Source organism: Panthera pardus, unplaced genomic scaffold (assembly GCF_024362965.1).
Source record: "Panthera pardus isolate Hobbes unplaced genomic scaffold, ASM2436296v1 HiC_scaffold_21, whole genome shotgun sequence".
Lineage (NCBI taxonomy): Eukaryota > Metazoa > Chordata > Mammalia > Carnivora > Felidae > Panthera > Panthera pardus.
In genome coordinates, this window is record NW_026526777.1 from 5971999 (window position 1) to 5987138 (window position 15140).

Here is a 15140-nt window from a genome sequence, read left to right on the forward strand (position 1 = left end):
TACAGAGTATTTTGAAGATGGTATGATGTATTTATGTATGTCTATTCTATTATTATATGTAACATCTTTTTCTCTCAAAATAGAAATGCTACTTTTATCCTATGTTAAATTTCCGTATGCCAACAAAATGAGACAGATCCGCTAAATGTTAAGACTTGGAAAATGTTATCTTTGTACATCTCTGTATTACCAATTCATCCATTAAATAAAATAGCCCTGTTCCTTTTAGTGTTTGTCTTTCTTTCAAAACATTTGGGACAAAGACAGCATTAATAAATAAAGAATAAAAATCAGTAAGAACTATTTGTTTTGAGTTTCTTGTAAGACTGAATAGGAGATTGGGGGAAAAGGATATTGGCATTTTCACCATAGACTTATCATATACTAAATGTTTGTATAGCTAGGAACCAAATAAATACCAAGCTTGTGGGAGGAAACGTAGAAGCAGATCAGTGATTCCCATCTTTAATATGAGAGGATAACATAGAATACTCTGCAGTTCGGGTTATTTTTCCCTAGTATTGATGGATAATGCTTATTTATCCAGTCTCTTAGTACTTAGTATACAAAGTTTCAAATATATTACACCTTTGCCTTGAAGTTGTCGTGAAGCATTTATCTGCTTATGTATGGATCTTGCCCCTCTAAGCAATTTTCTGCTCAAGGACTGTATGCTTCTGCATGAATCTGTTTGTGTTTCATGTTGCTACAGGAGGAGTTGGATTTGTCTTCTGCTTCCCAGATGTCTCCCCTTTCCTTGTACGGTGAAAGCTCTCATAGTCCCTCCTCGGCAGAGCCACTGAAAGAAGATAAGCCCATCATTGGCCCTAGGAGCAGAGTTGGTATGACTCCATGTCCTAACTTGGACTGAGCTTAGGTTCCGTTTTTAAAAAGAAAACGTTGGATTAAGTTCATGTTTATTAAGCTGGGTTTTTGGTTTTAAAAGAGTGGACCTGTTTTGTTTGTTATGGTTAGTTAATGTGGAGAGGAAAGGCAGGGAATCCTCTTCTTCGGTGGTTTTGTCTTTCTAGGTGAAAAATGCTTTCAAGTAGAAGTAGGCCTCATCGTTTTCAAGAGAGAATGCCAAGATTCAGTTGAAGATCTTGATTGTGAAGGCCATTTAGTTGTGACATTTATTACCTCTTAATCTTTAGGCTTTATTCACTGATTTTAGCTATTCTCCTTTACCAGTTCATATATCCCCTTCCCAAAGCTGCGGCTTGGTCAGAAAGGAAGATCTCACTACTTATAATTTTTTTTTTTTTAATGTTTGTTTATTTCTGAGATAGAGACAGAGCATGAGTGGGGGGAGGGGCAGAGAGAGAGAGAGATAGAGATCGAGAGAGAGAGAGAGAAAGAATCTGAAGCAGGCTCCAGGCTCCAAGCTGTCAGCACAGACCCCGACGCGGGGCTCAAACTCACAAACTCTGAGATCATGACCCGAGCCGAAGTTGGTCGCTCCACCAACTGAGCTGCCCAGGCGCCCCTCTCACTATTTATAAAATAAATAAGTCATGGAGATGTCGTGTATAGCATGGTGACTGTAGTTAGTAATACTGTGTTGCATATTAGAAAATTGCTAAGAGATTACATCTTAAAAATTATCCTAAAAATTGTAACTGTGCTAACGTGGTAATTCGACTTACTGTGATGATCATTACATGATACAAATACCGAATCATGTCGTACACCTGAAATTAATATAAGGTTATATATCAATTGTACCTGAAAAGAAAAGGGGAAGACCTCAGATTAAGGACCTTTCTTGAGTCCAGTAAGATCTCGAGTGGCTATGCTTAAACTCCAGTTGAGGATACTTACTAAGAAGTCAAGATAATGTGTAGAAAAAGGTGTGTAATGGAAGCTGTGTTCTGGGAATTGCTTTCAGATTGATTTGTGATTTGTTTGGATTTTCTCCAGCAAATGGAATGACTCCAAAGAAAAAAATTCAGATGACTTCAAAACCTTCAATTCAGCCCAAGCCTTTAATACTTCCAGCGGCACCCAAGACTCAGACAAACTCCAGCGTTCCAGCAAAAACCATCATAATTCAGACACTGCCAACACTGATGCCATTGGCAAAACAGCAACCAATTATCAGCATACATCCTGCACCCGCTAAAGGTACCTGAGTAGAATTTGAGGCTGCGTGTGTTTAAGTGATGGGCACTAAGGTTGCGTCATGTCATTTGTTTTATCTTGGGTTATAATTTCTGAGCACACGCTGAGTGCCAGGAATTGTCCTTGGTTTTGAGGATTCGCAGAGATGACTAATACGTGGTTCCTATCCTAACAAGAGAGATCGCTCTCCAGATGAGTTATGTTTGATACGTCTTTTTTCTTACAGTTTTAGTTAGGAAAACAACTGTCAGGCTTGTGATTTTGTATAGCCACTTGTAATGAAGAAGAAAATCTGGGAAACTTCCTTGGTATCATTTCATCTTGAGGTTTTTGTGTCTATGAACTCTTGTTTTTTGTTTTAAACTTTTTTTTAACGTTTATTTATTTTTGAGAGAGAGGGACAGAAAAAGAAAGTGCACACGAGCAGGGGAGGGACAGAGAGAAAGAGGGACAGAGGATCCAGATCAGGCTCTGCGCTGGCAGCAGAGAGCCCGATGTGGGACTTGAACTCACAAACCAGGAGATCATGAAGTCAGATGCTTAACCAACTGAGCCACCCGGGTGCCCCTGAACTCTTGTTTTTAAGAACAGGTCAGCATGTAAAATAACATTACAGGTCTGATAGGTGAGTTTTGGCAAAAGGATCAGGCTCTTAGTCTCTGCAGAGGCAACATGTTTGGTAAACATGATCGTGCGTAGGGGCATTAGAAAGGAATCTGGGGGCGCCTGGGTGGCTCAGTCGGTTGGGTGTCCGACTTCGGCTCAGGTCGTGGTCTCACGGTTTGTGAGTTTGAGCCCCGCATCGGGCTCGGTGCTGACAGCTCGGAGCCTGGAGCCTGCTTTGGATTCTGTGTCTTCTCCTCTCTCTGCCCCTCCCCCACTTGTCCTCTGTCTCTGTCTATCAAAAATAAATAAATGTAAAAAAATAAAATAAAATAAAATAAAAAAAGACAAGAATCTGAATGCTTGTCTTCATGTAGTTAAGAATGTGTGTGTTTCTATATTTTATCCACCAGATGGCCTCACATACTTGATTCTGCAGGAATTACTTCTAGCATTGCAAGAAGTTATTGAGAGAAGTTCATGTTTGAGGATTTGGTAACTGTGCAGATATAGGAATCATTTGCACATGGAGATGTCTTAGGCAGATTGCCTATCACTCTTTTCATATTGCTATGTGCACACAAGAGTAAAGGAAAACTTGTTTAATGTTCTTTCCCTGAATTTAGGACTAGGTCTTAATGGGGCATGGGTTATAAACAAACCACCATTGTTACACTTGTCTTTATGGCGCTGTTCCCAGCTCTGGGTTGTTCATTCACTTCTTTGGAGCAAGAAGAGCAAGTTTTAATGAGAGCAAAGGTCATAAATTTGATTTCTAGTTAATTTGTTAGTTTTGTTCTATTCCAAGGTCGTGAACAATAGGACGTTGACAAAGAGAACCAGGTGGGAGACTGGACAAGCCAGTGAAAAATCCATCAATCTCTACCCACCCCCCCCACCCCCCTCCCCGACAAACCTGAGATACCTGTGCTTTCAGTGCAGGGTCAGAACTGCTGCCTTTATCGTGCGAAAAATAGTGGTCCTACAGAATGGGTATGCTTGTGGTCTGTGAATGGATGTAAAGTGTTCATGAACTCCTTGAAATAAGATGTAAGATTTATTGTATATGTGGATTTTTCAAGGAGTAGTCTCCAAAACTTTTATCGGGATTTCAGAAGGGTCTGTATCTTCCCAAAGGCTAAGAATTTAAACTTGTGAAGAACCTCGTTATAGTTCCCGCAATGTATTAAAACACAAGTATACAAAGCAACACTTGACGTTATGACAAGTGTGTAAAGCAAAGGGTGTTGCTAAGAATTTGCTCTTAGCAGATCATGCTTGAGTGATAGAAGACAAACTTCTTTTCTGAGCAGGTTATCAGGTTCAGAAACCTGAATCACACATTATTCAGAATGTCAGTGCCTTCCCATTATCTGAAGATAGTACTTAGTTTGGGGAGCAGGTGCTAATATAAAGTGCTTGTCTGGTTTTGTACAATCTAGAGAGTTGGTATTATGAAAACATACAGCTTTAAGTATGTCTTCCATTTATTTGAAACAGGTAGAGGGGAAATACAGGAAAGGCATTTTACAGGTAATCAACATAAGTATCAGCAGTAAATATTTTACTATTAAAAGAGAAGTAATTCTTACAGGATTAAGTTCAAATTCTCTCACTTGGAAGTCAGGCGCACCATGGTTTGGCTCTAGTTTCGTTTTCTAACTTTACATTATAATCACTCCTTTTTATAAACCCAACTTCCTCTTCTAGCCTGATGAATCTGGCCGCTGTCCCTTGAATTCTCATGTTTTCCCTAGTTTCTTGGCTCAGACCGTTCTGTCTGCCTGGAACAATTTCTGCCCCTAAGTCCGCTAAGAGTGTTAGGAGGAGTGCAGGTGAGGGCTGGTGAAAGCCTGCTGTATCAGTGAGAACGGAGATCCAGGATAGAGAGTGCGAGTATGGGAAAGTGCAGAATCACAGGCTTGGTGATTGGATGGTTTGGAAGGGGGACGAAGGATAGAGCGGAATGTATCCTGTTTTGGGCTTTTTTTTTTTTTTTTTTTAAATTTTTTAATGTTTATTCATTTTTGATAGAGTGCAAGCAGGGGAGGTGCAAAGAGAGAGGGAGACACAGAATCTGAAGCAGGCTCCAGGCTCTGAGCTGTCAGCGCAGAGCCCGACGCGGGGCTCGAACCCACGAACTGTGAGATCATGACGTGGGCTGAAGTCGGACGCTCAACCGACTGAGCCACCCAAGCACCCCCCGTCTTGGGCTTTTTGAGTGGATGATAGCGCAAGTCATTGAAACGGACGATGGAAGTGATATAACTTGCCCCAGGTCATTCTGCTCATGAGAGGTAGAGTCAGAACCTGGGCCCAGGGGGTCTGGCTCACGGCCTGTAATTAGTCACCATACTACTTTGTTGCCGCTAAAAGAACGCAGAGATGTGCCCCTTGATCTCAACAATTCTAATTGGGAGTTAACACATTTATGTAAACAGTTAAATAGCAGTCACTATGAGAACTAATGAATTAATAATTCATGCAGTACCCTTCATGGAAGCTATTATTATACAGAAATGGCAGTTAATAATAAATAACAGCCAACATTGAGGTTTTTTTCTGTGTGGCAGACACTGTTATAAGTGTTTCAGTGCATTATCTTGTTGAATCCTTACATCAGCTCTGTGAGGATAGGGACTATTATTATCTTCATTTTACAGAGGAGAAAATTAAGACACAGAGAAATTATTTACCCCAGGTCGCATAGCTGTCCTATTTTAGACAAGGTAGGCATTCAGCAGTGCTGGATACATAGTTTGAAGCCTCTGAAGAAGATTGACAAGAAAGAACTATTACAATTGATGAGTCATACATAGAAGCATTTAGCATTGAATCTAGCCATGTTCTGTTAAGGGGGATTTGCGTGTAATGCCTAAGAGGATTTTGAGCAGGCTGAAAGGGATAAACAGCCTTTTGGTATGTCCTTTTGGACCGTTTCCACGCTAGGAACAGCCGTCACTATGTTCAGCTGCTAACTGAGGCCCAGAACAGTTCTTTGCATTACATTTTATGATCTGTGAGCACCTTTGGGTCCGTGTTGAGCAAGTCACTCTGAGTTTTTCTTGAACACGTCGTATTAGAAATTTCTCCCCATTCAGTCTTGAGACCCAGGCAGGCCTGGAGTATTTAGAGGATCCTCGGTTTAGATGCTAGCTGATTTGGGGATAGTTGTGTACCCTGGGACGAGAGGGCTTGACGTGCGTTACAGAAAACAGGAGGCGGCGGTGGCCTGGTTGGACTCGGAGCCACATTCGGTCCACAGACCTTGCCTCAGTGGTGCTCTGTCTCCCTCACTGCATGATGTGGTTCTCTCAGCAAGGGGATGCTGCCAGCGAGGCCACAGACAGGACAGACTTGGGTTATTCTTCTGAGTTGAAGAAATATCCCGAAGCCGCCTGCATGTGTTAGCTGGAACTAGAAGTGTGATCCCTCTCTTTGAAATGACTTAACGCTTTACGCTTACCCCCTCTTGTCTTTGGAATAATCCCCAAGTTCACCGAACAGTGTTTCATTTCGGGACCTTTTTATTGTACTTTTGAAACTCACAAGACGTGCAACACTGCTTCTAATAATGCTCTTTCTCAAAGTATGGTTTTAGGTCAAGTGGTTCCCAGCCTGCAAACTGTGGACCTAACGTGTGGGTGGTGGGAGTGGTAGCCTTGGGCATTGTGCAGAAGGCATCTGCAAACCCATATAGGGGGCAGGCATTTTCTACACACTGGATAATTTGTTTTATATATCTTTGTACTCCGGGTTTTCAGATTTTTGTGGCTATAGTTCCGAGTAATAAACTACAGATTTATTTTAAATTTTTACTAAGTTCTTAATAGCCTTTTCTCAACATGTATTTTCTCAGTCCCTGGAAACTGAATGGACAGCCCTGACCATCTTGGGTGGCCATGATACTTTTTAAAAAAAATTTTTCTTTTTAATATTTATTTACTTTTGTGTGTGTATGAGAGAGAGAGAGAGAGGGAGGGAGGGAGAGGGGCAGAGAGAGATGGAGACAGAATCTGAAGCAGGCTCCAGGCTCTGAGCCGTCAGCACAGAGCCTGACGCGGGGCTCGAACCCAAGAGCTGTGAGATCGTGACTTGAACTGAAGTTGGATGCTTCACCGACTGAGCCACCCAGTTGGCCCATACTTTTTGATGTTAAAGAAAAATACTTATATTCAGGGTGGGAACCCTTGGTTGAAGTTTTACATAATAATGAGTTAATAACGAGTGTTGTGGTTTCTTAACAAGTGTTACTAAAAAACTTGACATTTGGTCACATGCTATTTATTTAATTTATTTTTATATTTGCACATTTGGTCTAAGCATATTTATATCTGCTTCTGAGTCATTTCCTTATTTTATACGTTTTTGTTTCATAAAAGGAGTCCAAGGGAAAAGAAGATAAAAATGTTTAGTGATCATTTTTGTCCAAGTAAATTGTACGTATTACTTTTACATCTTTTGTGCTAATTTAATAATTTATCTGGGATGTAATGCTATTAACTAAATTCTACTTATAGTATGCTTTTTGAGGCCATCTGAAACAAAGACTTTGGTTTAATAGATGTGACTTTTTTTTTATGCTAAGACAGGTGTTCTTAACAAACAGGTGTTCCGAAGTATTATTTAGATTTTCAGTTTTCCTTGATCCTTTGAAATACCGAGCTGAGTTTTACGTGGGTCCTGTTACACTGTCTGAAAGTATAATGCCTTTTTTTTTTTCCCCTTAAAGAAGAATTATAAATATTTATGTAATTTTAGTTGCTGGTTACTTTAGTACCTTTATTTTGTTAGATATTTTGCTCAAGCAGCTGTGGATATTGGGGGAGGCTTTCAGCACCTGATAAAATTGGCCGGATCTGAAAGGAAACATTGAGCAGGCAAGTAAGATTTTTAATAGACCACAGTTATGAGTTATAGGAGTCTTCTTTAGGTTAATGATACTGATTCTCCAATTAACATAATTGAAAAAATAATGTTAAATGTGAGGATTGAGAACAGATTTGTAGGCCATTTTGTGTGTGTAGGGGGAGTTGGTATTGTCTACAGACTGTTTTAAATTACGGATTTATGTTTCCTGTGCCTGTTAGCTGCGAATTCATCTCAGATGGTTTTAACATTTTTTTAAACAAGGATATCGTGAACAACTTTATAAAAAATATATTAAAAATTTTTTTTCTAACGTTTGTTTATTTTTCAGAGAGAGAGAGAGAGAGAGACAGACAGAGACAGAGTGTGAGCAGGGGAGGGTCAGAGAGAGGGAGACACAGAATCCGAAGCAGGCTCCAGGCTCTAAGCTGTCAGCACAGAGCCCAACACGGGGCTCGAACTCACGAGCCTTCGAGCTGTGAGATCATGACCTGAGCCGAAGTCAGCCGCTCAACTGACTGAGCCACCCAGGCGCCCCCAAAAGTATATTTTTAATTGAAGTCTAATTAACATACAGTCTTACTAGTTTCGGGTGTGCAGGTAACGCCTGAACAACTCTATACGTTACTCAGTGCTCATCACAGGAAGTGTGCTCTACATCCCTTTATCTCACCCTTTTCCCACCCTCCTCCCCACTGGCGACCACCCGTTCTCTGTATTTAAGGGTCTGGTTTTTGTTGCTGTTTGTCCCTTTTCTCTGTTGGTTTGTTTTGTTTCTTAAATTCCACATATGAATGAAATCATACAGTATTTGTCTTTCTCTGACTTATTTCACGTAGCATTATGTTATCTAGATCCATCCATGTTGTTGCAAACAGCAAGATCTCGTTCTTTTTTATGTATTCCATTGCCTGTATTTACCACATCCTCATCCATTCATCTCTTGATGCACACTTGGGTTGCATCTGTATTTTGGCTATTATAAATATTGCTGCAAGTCTTAACATTTTGATATTTGTAGCTCCTGTCTTTCCAAGTATTGAGTTACTGAATCACCGTTTATATATTTTTGGTGTTGTATTTCTAAATCCGATTAGTTTAAAATACATGGCTCTCTTGGGGCGCCTGGGTGGCTCAGTCAGTTGAGCCATGACCGACTTTGGCTCAGGTTATGATCTCGCAGTTCATGGGTTTGAGCCCCGTGTCGGGCTCTGTGCTGACAGCTCAGAGCCTGGAGCCTGCTTTGGATTCTGTGTCTCCCTGTCTCTCTGCCCTTTGCGCGCTCACTCTCTTTCTCTCTCACTCTTTCAAAAATAAACATTAAAAACAATTTAAAAAATAAAATAAAATACGTGGCTCTCAGTGTTCAGTATAAAAGTCTTGTTACTTACAATATGAAAAATATTTTTTAGTACTAATTTCAGAGGTTGATAGAAAAATCTATGTATAACTTACCAAGTTTGGCACACATGCAGTTGAGAAAAAATATGGAAATACGTTATTAATGATAACTTCAAAGGGAACAAATTTAGTTTTCATTAAAAATACAACAACAGAAGTTTGTGTGTGTGCTGCTATGGGTTATGTTTTAATTGGTGGGGTTTTTGTTTCTGTTTTTTTTAACGTTTATTTATTTATTTTGAGAGAGAGAGCACAAGCAGGGGAGGGACCGAGGGAGAAAGGGAGAATCCCAAGCAGGCTCTGTGCTATCAGCATAGAGCCCAGTGCAGGGCTCGAACCCATGAAGCTGTGAGATCATGACCTGCAAAATCAAGAGCCAGACGCCTAAGCAACTAAACCACCCAGGCACCCCCTTCATTGGTGGTTTTAAATCCCTTCGGTGTCAACTTCCTGTTACAGCCGCAGAAGAGACCTGAGTGTTCGGCATCCTCTGCCTCATCGGTCGTGCACGCTGTGATTCCTTTCCTTCTTTCTGCACTCAGGTCCAACAGTAGTGCTCTCTTCGCCTGCCGTGGTCCAGCTTCAGGCACCTGGAGTCCTGCCCTCTCCTGCCCCGGTCCTTGCTGTCACCGGGGGAGCCACGCAACTACCTAATCCCATGGTGAATGTGGTGCCGGCCCCTGTGGCCAACAGCCTGGCGAATGGAAAACTCTCTGTGACTAAACCTGTCCTACAAAGCACCGTGAGAAGTGTGGGCTCGGATGTAAGTGTTGAAACCCAGTGCTTTATCACACCTGATTTCAAAACCAACAGAACCAAAACACGCTTTGTTTTCCTTGCCTTGTTTCTGTTTTCTAAATTATTTTATACTGCCTCAAATAAAAGAATGTGCTGGGATTGCACATCCGTTATTTGGTGGCAGATTATTTTGTTAGAATCCAAGCGAAAAGGTCTGAAAGAGGCTAAAGTTGTTTGATAAAAAGTGACGTATAGGGGCGCCTGGGTGGCTCAGTCGATTGAGCGTCCGACTTCGGCTCAGATCATGGTCTCATGGTTTGGTTCGTGAGTTCAAGTTCGTGAGTGGGCTCTGTGCTGACAGCTTAGAGCCTGGAGCCTGCTTCAGATTCTGTGTCTCCCTCTCTCTGCTCCTCCCCCACTCATGCTCTCTCTCTCTCTTTCTCTCTCTCTCTCTCAAAAATAAAGCAAGCTTGAGGCGCCTGGGTGGCTCAGTCGGTTAAGCGGCCGACTTCGTCTCAGGTCATGATCTCGCGGTCCGTGAGTTCAAGCCCCGCGTCGGGCTCTGTGCTGACCGCTCAGAGCCTGGAGCCTGTTTCAGATTCTGTGTCTCCCTCTCTCTCTGACCCTCCCCCGTTCATGCTCTGTCTCTCTCTGTCTCAAAAATAAATAAACGTTAAAAAAAAATTAATAAAAAAAAAAATAAAGCTTTGGGGCGCCTGGGTGGCTCAGCCAGTTGAGCATCTGACTTCGGCTCAGGTCATGATCTCACAGTCTGTGGGTTCGAGCCCCATGTCGGGCTCTGTGCTGACAGCTCAGAGCCTGGAGCCTGCTTCCGATCCTGTGTCTCCCTCTCTCTCTGCCCCTCCCCCACTCTCACTTTGTCTCTCAAAAATAAATAAATGTAAAAAAAAAAAAATTAAAATAAATAAATAAAGCTTAAAAAAAAAAAAAAAAGTGACGTATGCATACTTTGCTGTAACTCCTTTTGAGCCCTCTCCTCACATTCTTCAAGCCCTTCCCCAGCCCAGGCAGACACTAGTGTCTTACAGGATTCTTTCAGGTCTCCTGATTGAAATGGCTTTGGCAAGACCCAGATAAGAGTCTGTAGACTATTTTCTCATCAGGGTTTATATTTCTGTCCTGACTTATGAAGGGTTTTCACCCCTGCGTAATAACTTCCTGCTCTTAGGAATTCTGTCTCAGTGACTAGTTGGTGTTTTCCCATCTTTGCAAATCTTCAGGTTTTCTAGCCTGTTGAAGGTTTTTTTTTTTTTTTGTAATTTATAAATCACAGAGTTTCCTAAGATCTGTCCTCCCTGAAGCCAGTTATAGCATTTGCCAGCTAACTCTGCTTTCTTAAAACGTGGTACAAAAATACCTCACGTTATGTACTAAGAAGTAATTGAGTATCATGGGCCTAAAGTTTAATGAAAGTTAAAGTCAAATAACCATTCTAATAACCAGTCTAATAACCATCTCTCAAATTGTTACTGGGAAGCCAAACTCATGTGTTTTCTTTAAGATAAAAGTAGATATTACTGACTGTGAATATTGCCACACTACCTTTTCTTTAGGTATTGCGAAGTACTTTTAAAGTCCTAAAGCGCTGTGAGTTCTTAAGGTTATCGAATACTGTCTGATCGGTCCACCCTAATTTATTAACCCAGCGTGTCAGCCCAGTAGTGAAATTGCTCCTCTGTTGCATTAAACACAACCGAGTGACCTCAGCCGGCAATATTGTAAAGACCCATAACAAAGGAATATTTTCTGATGAAGCAGAACATTGAAGATCTGCAGTAATTCCCATAGCGTTTATAGGTATCGAAAACTGTGCACCCAGACACGGGGGAAGATTAGTGTCGGACGAGAATAGACATGGATGGTACAGGATTAGCCTTGACTGTTAACGTTCCTTTAATTTGAGGTCCAGAAAAGGTTAAGCACAGTGCTTATGGCATAATAGGCACTAATACACAGTGTGTGTTTCAGTTGAAGATGAAACGATACGCTGGCATTTGCTTGAAATACTCTGGGGGTGGGGCGGGAAGCCCAAGATGGAGGAAACAAGATCGGCAAAATGTTGACAGTCATCAAAGTTGGGTGTGTCGTCTTTCTTTCGTTGTGGTGTGTGGGAAAATTTCCATAGTAAATAAACAACAATCGGCGTCCAAAACAATTCCGTGGTATCGTCAGTTAAAAAGTTTTATGGGGCACCTGAGTGGCTCCGTCGGTTGAGCATCCGATTCTTGATTTCAGGTCAGGTCATGATCCCAGGGTCATGGAATCGAGTTCCTGGTTGGGCTCTGTGCTGAATGTGGAGCCTGCTTGGGATTTTCTCTCTTCTACCCTCCACCCTTCCTCTGCCCCTCCCCTGCTTGCACATGCGTACTTGTTCTCTCACTCTTTTTCAAAAAAAAAAAAAAAAAAGGATGGGGGGGAGCCCGGGTGGCTCAGTCGGTTAAGCGTCCGACTTCGGCTCAGGTCATGATCTCACAGTTCGTGGGTGCGAGCCCCCCGTCGGGCTCTGTGCTGACAGCTCAGAGCCTGGAGCCTGCCTCGATTCTGTGTCTCCCTTTCTCTCTGCCCCTCGCCTGCTTGCTCTCTCTCTCTCTCTCTCTCAAATATAAATAAACATAAAAAAATTAAAAAAGAAAAAAAAGATGGTACAACCAATAAAAGAGAGGGTGTGCTTTTCATAGGAGGCCGAGAAGGCTAAGAATGATGAAAGAGGATTTTTAAAATGATCCTTTAAGTTTTCCTTTTAATCCTCTTTAAATTATAAATTGAATGTTTCTTCTGTGCAATGGAACTAGCAACAGAAAATATCAAAGTTGTCTTTATTCCATGTTAGGACATTTAAAGTATTTATTTTTTTATTTTTAATGTTTTTAATGTTTGTTTATTTTTGAGAGACAGAGTGAGCGTGTGTGTGCTTGCATACGAGTGGGGAGGGGCAGAGAGAGAGGGAGACACAGATTCTGAAACAGGCTCCACGCTCTGAGCTGTCAGCACAGAGCCCGATGTGGGACTCGAGCTCATGAGCTGTGAGATCATGACCTGAGCTGAAGTTGGATGCTTAACCTACTGAGCCACCCAAGTGCCCCTGAGGTATTTGTTATGAAATACCTTAGACATGGAAAAAGGTAAAGACTAATTAGAACTTTAGAAAATATAGATTAACAGCATGTCACAGTTGTTAAAATATTAACATAATGTTAGTCTGTCTTCATAGACTTACAACGTCTGATCGTGGGACAGTCCAGAGGAATGTGGCCAGGATGGGAAGGGGGTCTGGAAACTATGTTCTGGGTAGAGGCAGCGTTTAAGGTTTGGAATGACTCAGTAAACTGAAGAACACTGAATGTAGATCTGAGAGGCGATTCTAGGACGTGAAGGTTGATGTGTGGAAAACAGGGTGATTGATCTGGGTTATTCCAGAGGACTCAACTAGAACAGGTACAGTTAGCGTTATTTAGAAAGGGTCCTTCCAACCCTAAAATCCTTTGATCCAGTCATTGTATTTAAAAACGGGAGGAGATCTTTTAATTTTTTTCTTCCAGCTAATATCTGAATAATAAGCATCTTTTTTTAAAATTATTTTTTAATGTTTATTTTTGAGAGAGAGCGAGAGAGACAGAGTGCAAGCAGGGGAGGGGCAGAGAGAGAGAGAGAGAGAGAGACACAGAATCTGAAGCAGGCTCCAGGCTCTGAGCTGTCAGCACAGAGCCCCACTGGGAACCTAAACTTGTGAACCGCAAGATCATGACCTGAGCCCAAGTAGGATGCTTAACCAACTGAGTCACCCAGGCGCCCCTAAATAATGAGCATCTTAATGTTGGTACTCATCATTGTGTTCTGCTGACCCATTTTGTAATCTCTGAACATTTCAGTTGGTTATTTATTGATCAATTAGACATTCACTATAACTTCTCTGGTGCGAAAGACCACGTTTGTTCTGCTCTCACACTCTTAAGAGTATTCTGTAAATCTGGTGAATAATTTACTGATGAAGCCTCCATCAACATTGAACTGGGGGATGTGTGAGATGCAGAATTATAGAACCAACAGGTATGATTTTTTTTTTTAAGCAGTATTTATTGGCTAGCATTCTTACTACTTTTCAGAGTTTAGAGTCGACAGTATTATAGGAGAAAGATTTCAAGTACTGTGTGTCTCGTGCAAGAGACCTAAAGGCGATTAGAATAAATTTTCTAGTCAACCTGAGTTGAGGTTTTGTGCTTATTTTTCCTTGGCCTGCATATCAGGAAGTGAGCCAGGCTTTTTCAGTATGAGTTTTCTGGTAGAGGTTTTGACTTAATGTTTATTTCAAGTGAAGAAACATCAGTCTGTCCTATCAGCTGGCCAAGCCTCTCAGGAACCCGAAGTAAATTTGTTCCAGAAGGAGCTGCAGGAAACTTTGATCTGCTGGGATGGTCTCCTGTGTTAGTAACTTGGTTGACCTTAATAGTGCGTGCATTTGTTAGACTCAAGTCCCATGAAATTATGATAAATTTGAAGTGGTATAAATTTCTGATTAAAAAGGGCCCAACAGAAAAATTTTTCATTCTGTGCTTTTTGTGCTTTTAAGCCAAAAGTGTGGTGAAAAAGCAGTAATTCAGCAAAAGAAAGCGTATCAGTCTTTTGTGGCTTTGTAAGGCTGACATGGCTTCTTTTTTCCTACCTTTTTTGTTCTTTTGTTTGGCTAGTTTCAGTCTCTGGAGACCTGCTACTGCCCTAAGTAGCGTTTTTTGCATACCATATTCTGCAAACTGCATTAAGTGCCACATTTGCTGTTATGAAACAGTTTGCCTGGTTCAAATTATAATCTCACTCTTCCTGCCTGTTGCTGGTAAATCTGTTCTGTTTAACTCTTGGAAACCTCACCTAAGTTTTCAAGAAATGTGGTTGGTTTTTGGCTCTGATCGTGATGGAAAAAATGAACAAGGTCTCTCATTTCAGGGTAGAAATTCTCTTATGCAGTTTCTTAGTAAGTGGCAATCTTGGAACTACAGAATTGCCTTCATAGGAGAGCGTGCTTATCTTTCTTTAAAGGGCCGTTGAATGTTGCCAGACGTGGAACCAAGGGCTGAAAGCAAGCAGTCTGTTTAAATCTGCACTGCCATAACTACTACCCTCTACCCACCATAATTCCATAAAGTTCATGAAGCATTATGGCTCTGGTTTTAGGTCCATGGAGTTATATTGTTGTAGTTGTCTCGTTTGGGATAAAAGACCAGGAAAAAAAAAAAAGTGTGGTGAAATTGTATTGTGTGTCCTTCGTACTGGGCCAAGGTGAAGCAAACCCCTATTGGAAATCAGTAGGTGGTAACAGTGGAAAGAAAATGATCGGGAGCTAGGTCAGAACTAGAAATCACATCAGATGGGAGGCCGATCAGGGAGAAATCACA

General features: G+C 41.4%; 1 protein-coding gene across 1 annotated transcript in view; it reads left to right on the forward strand.

The window, feature by feature from the left end:
- The window catches only part of ATF6 (activating transcription factor 6), a 201545-nt gene that overhangs the window by 19201 nt on the left and 167204 nt on the right, over positions 1-15140 (forward strand). Inside the window, 3 exon segments of the mRNA XM_019465772.2 lie at positions 713-842; positions 1921-2124; positions 9537-9757. Coding sequence (XP_019321317.2) covers positions 713-842; positions 1921-2124; positions 9537-9757 — 555 coding nt within the window.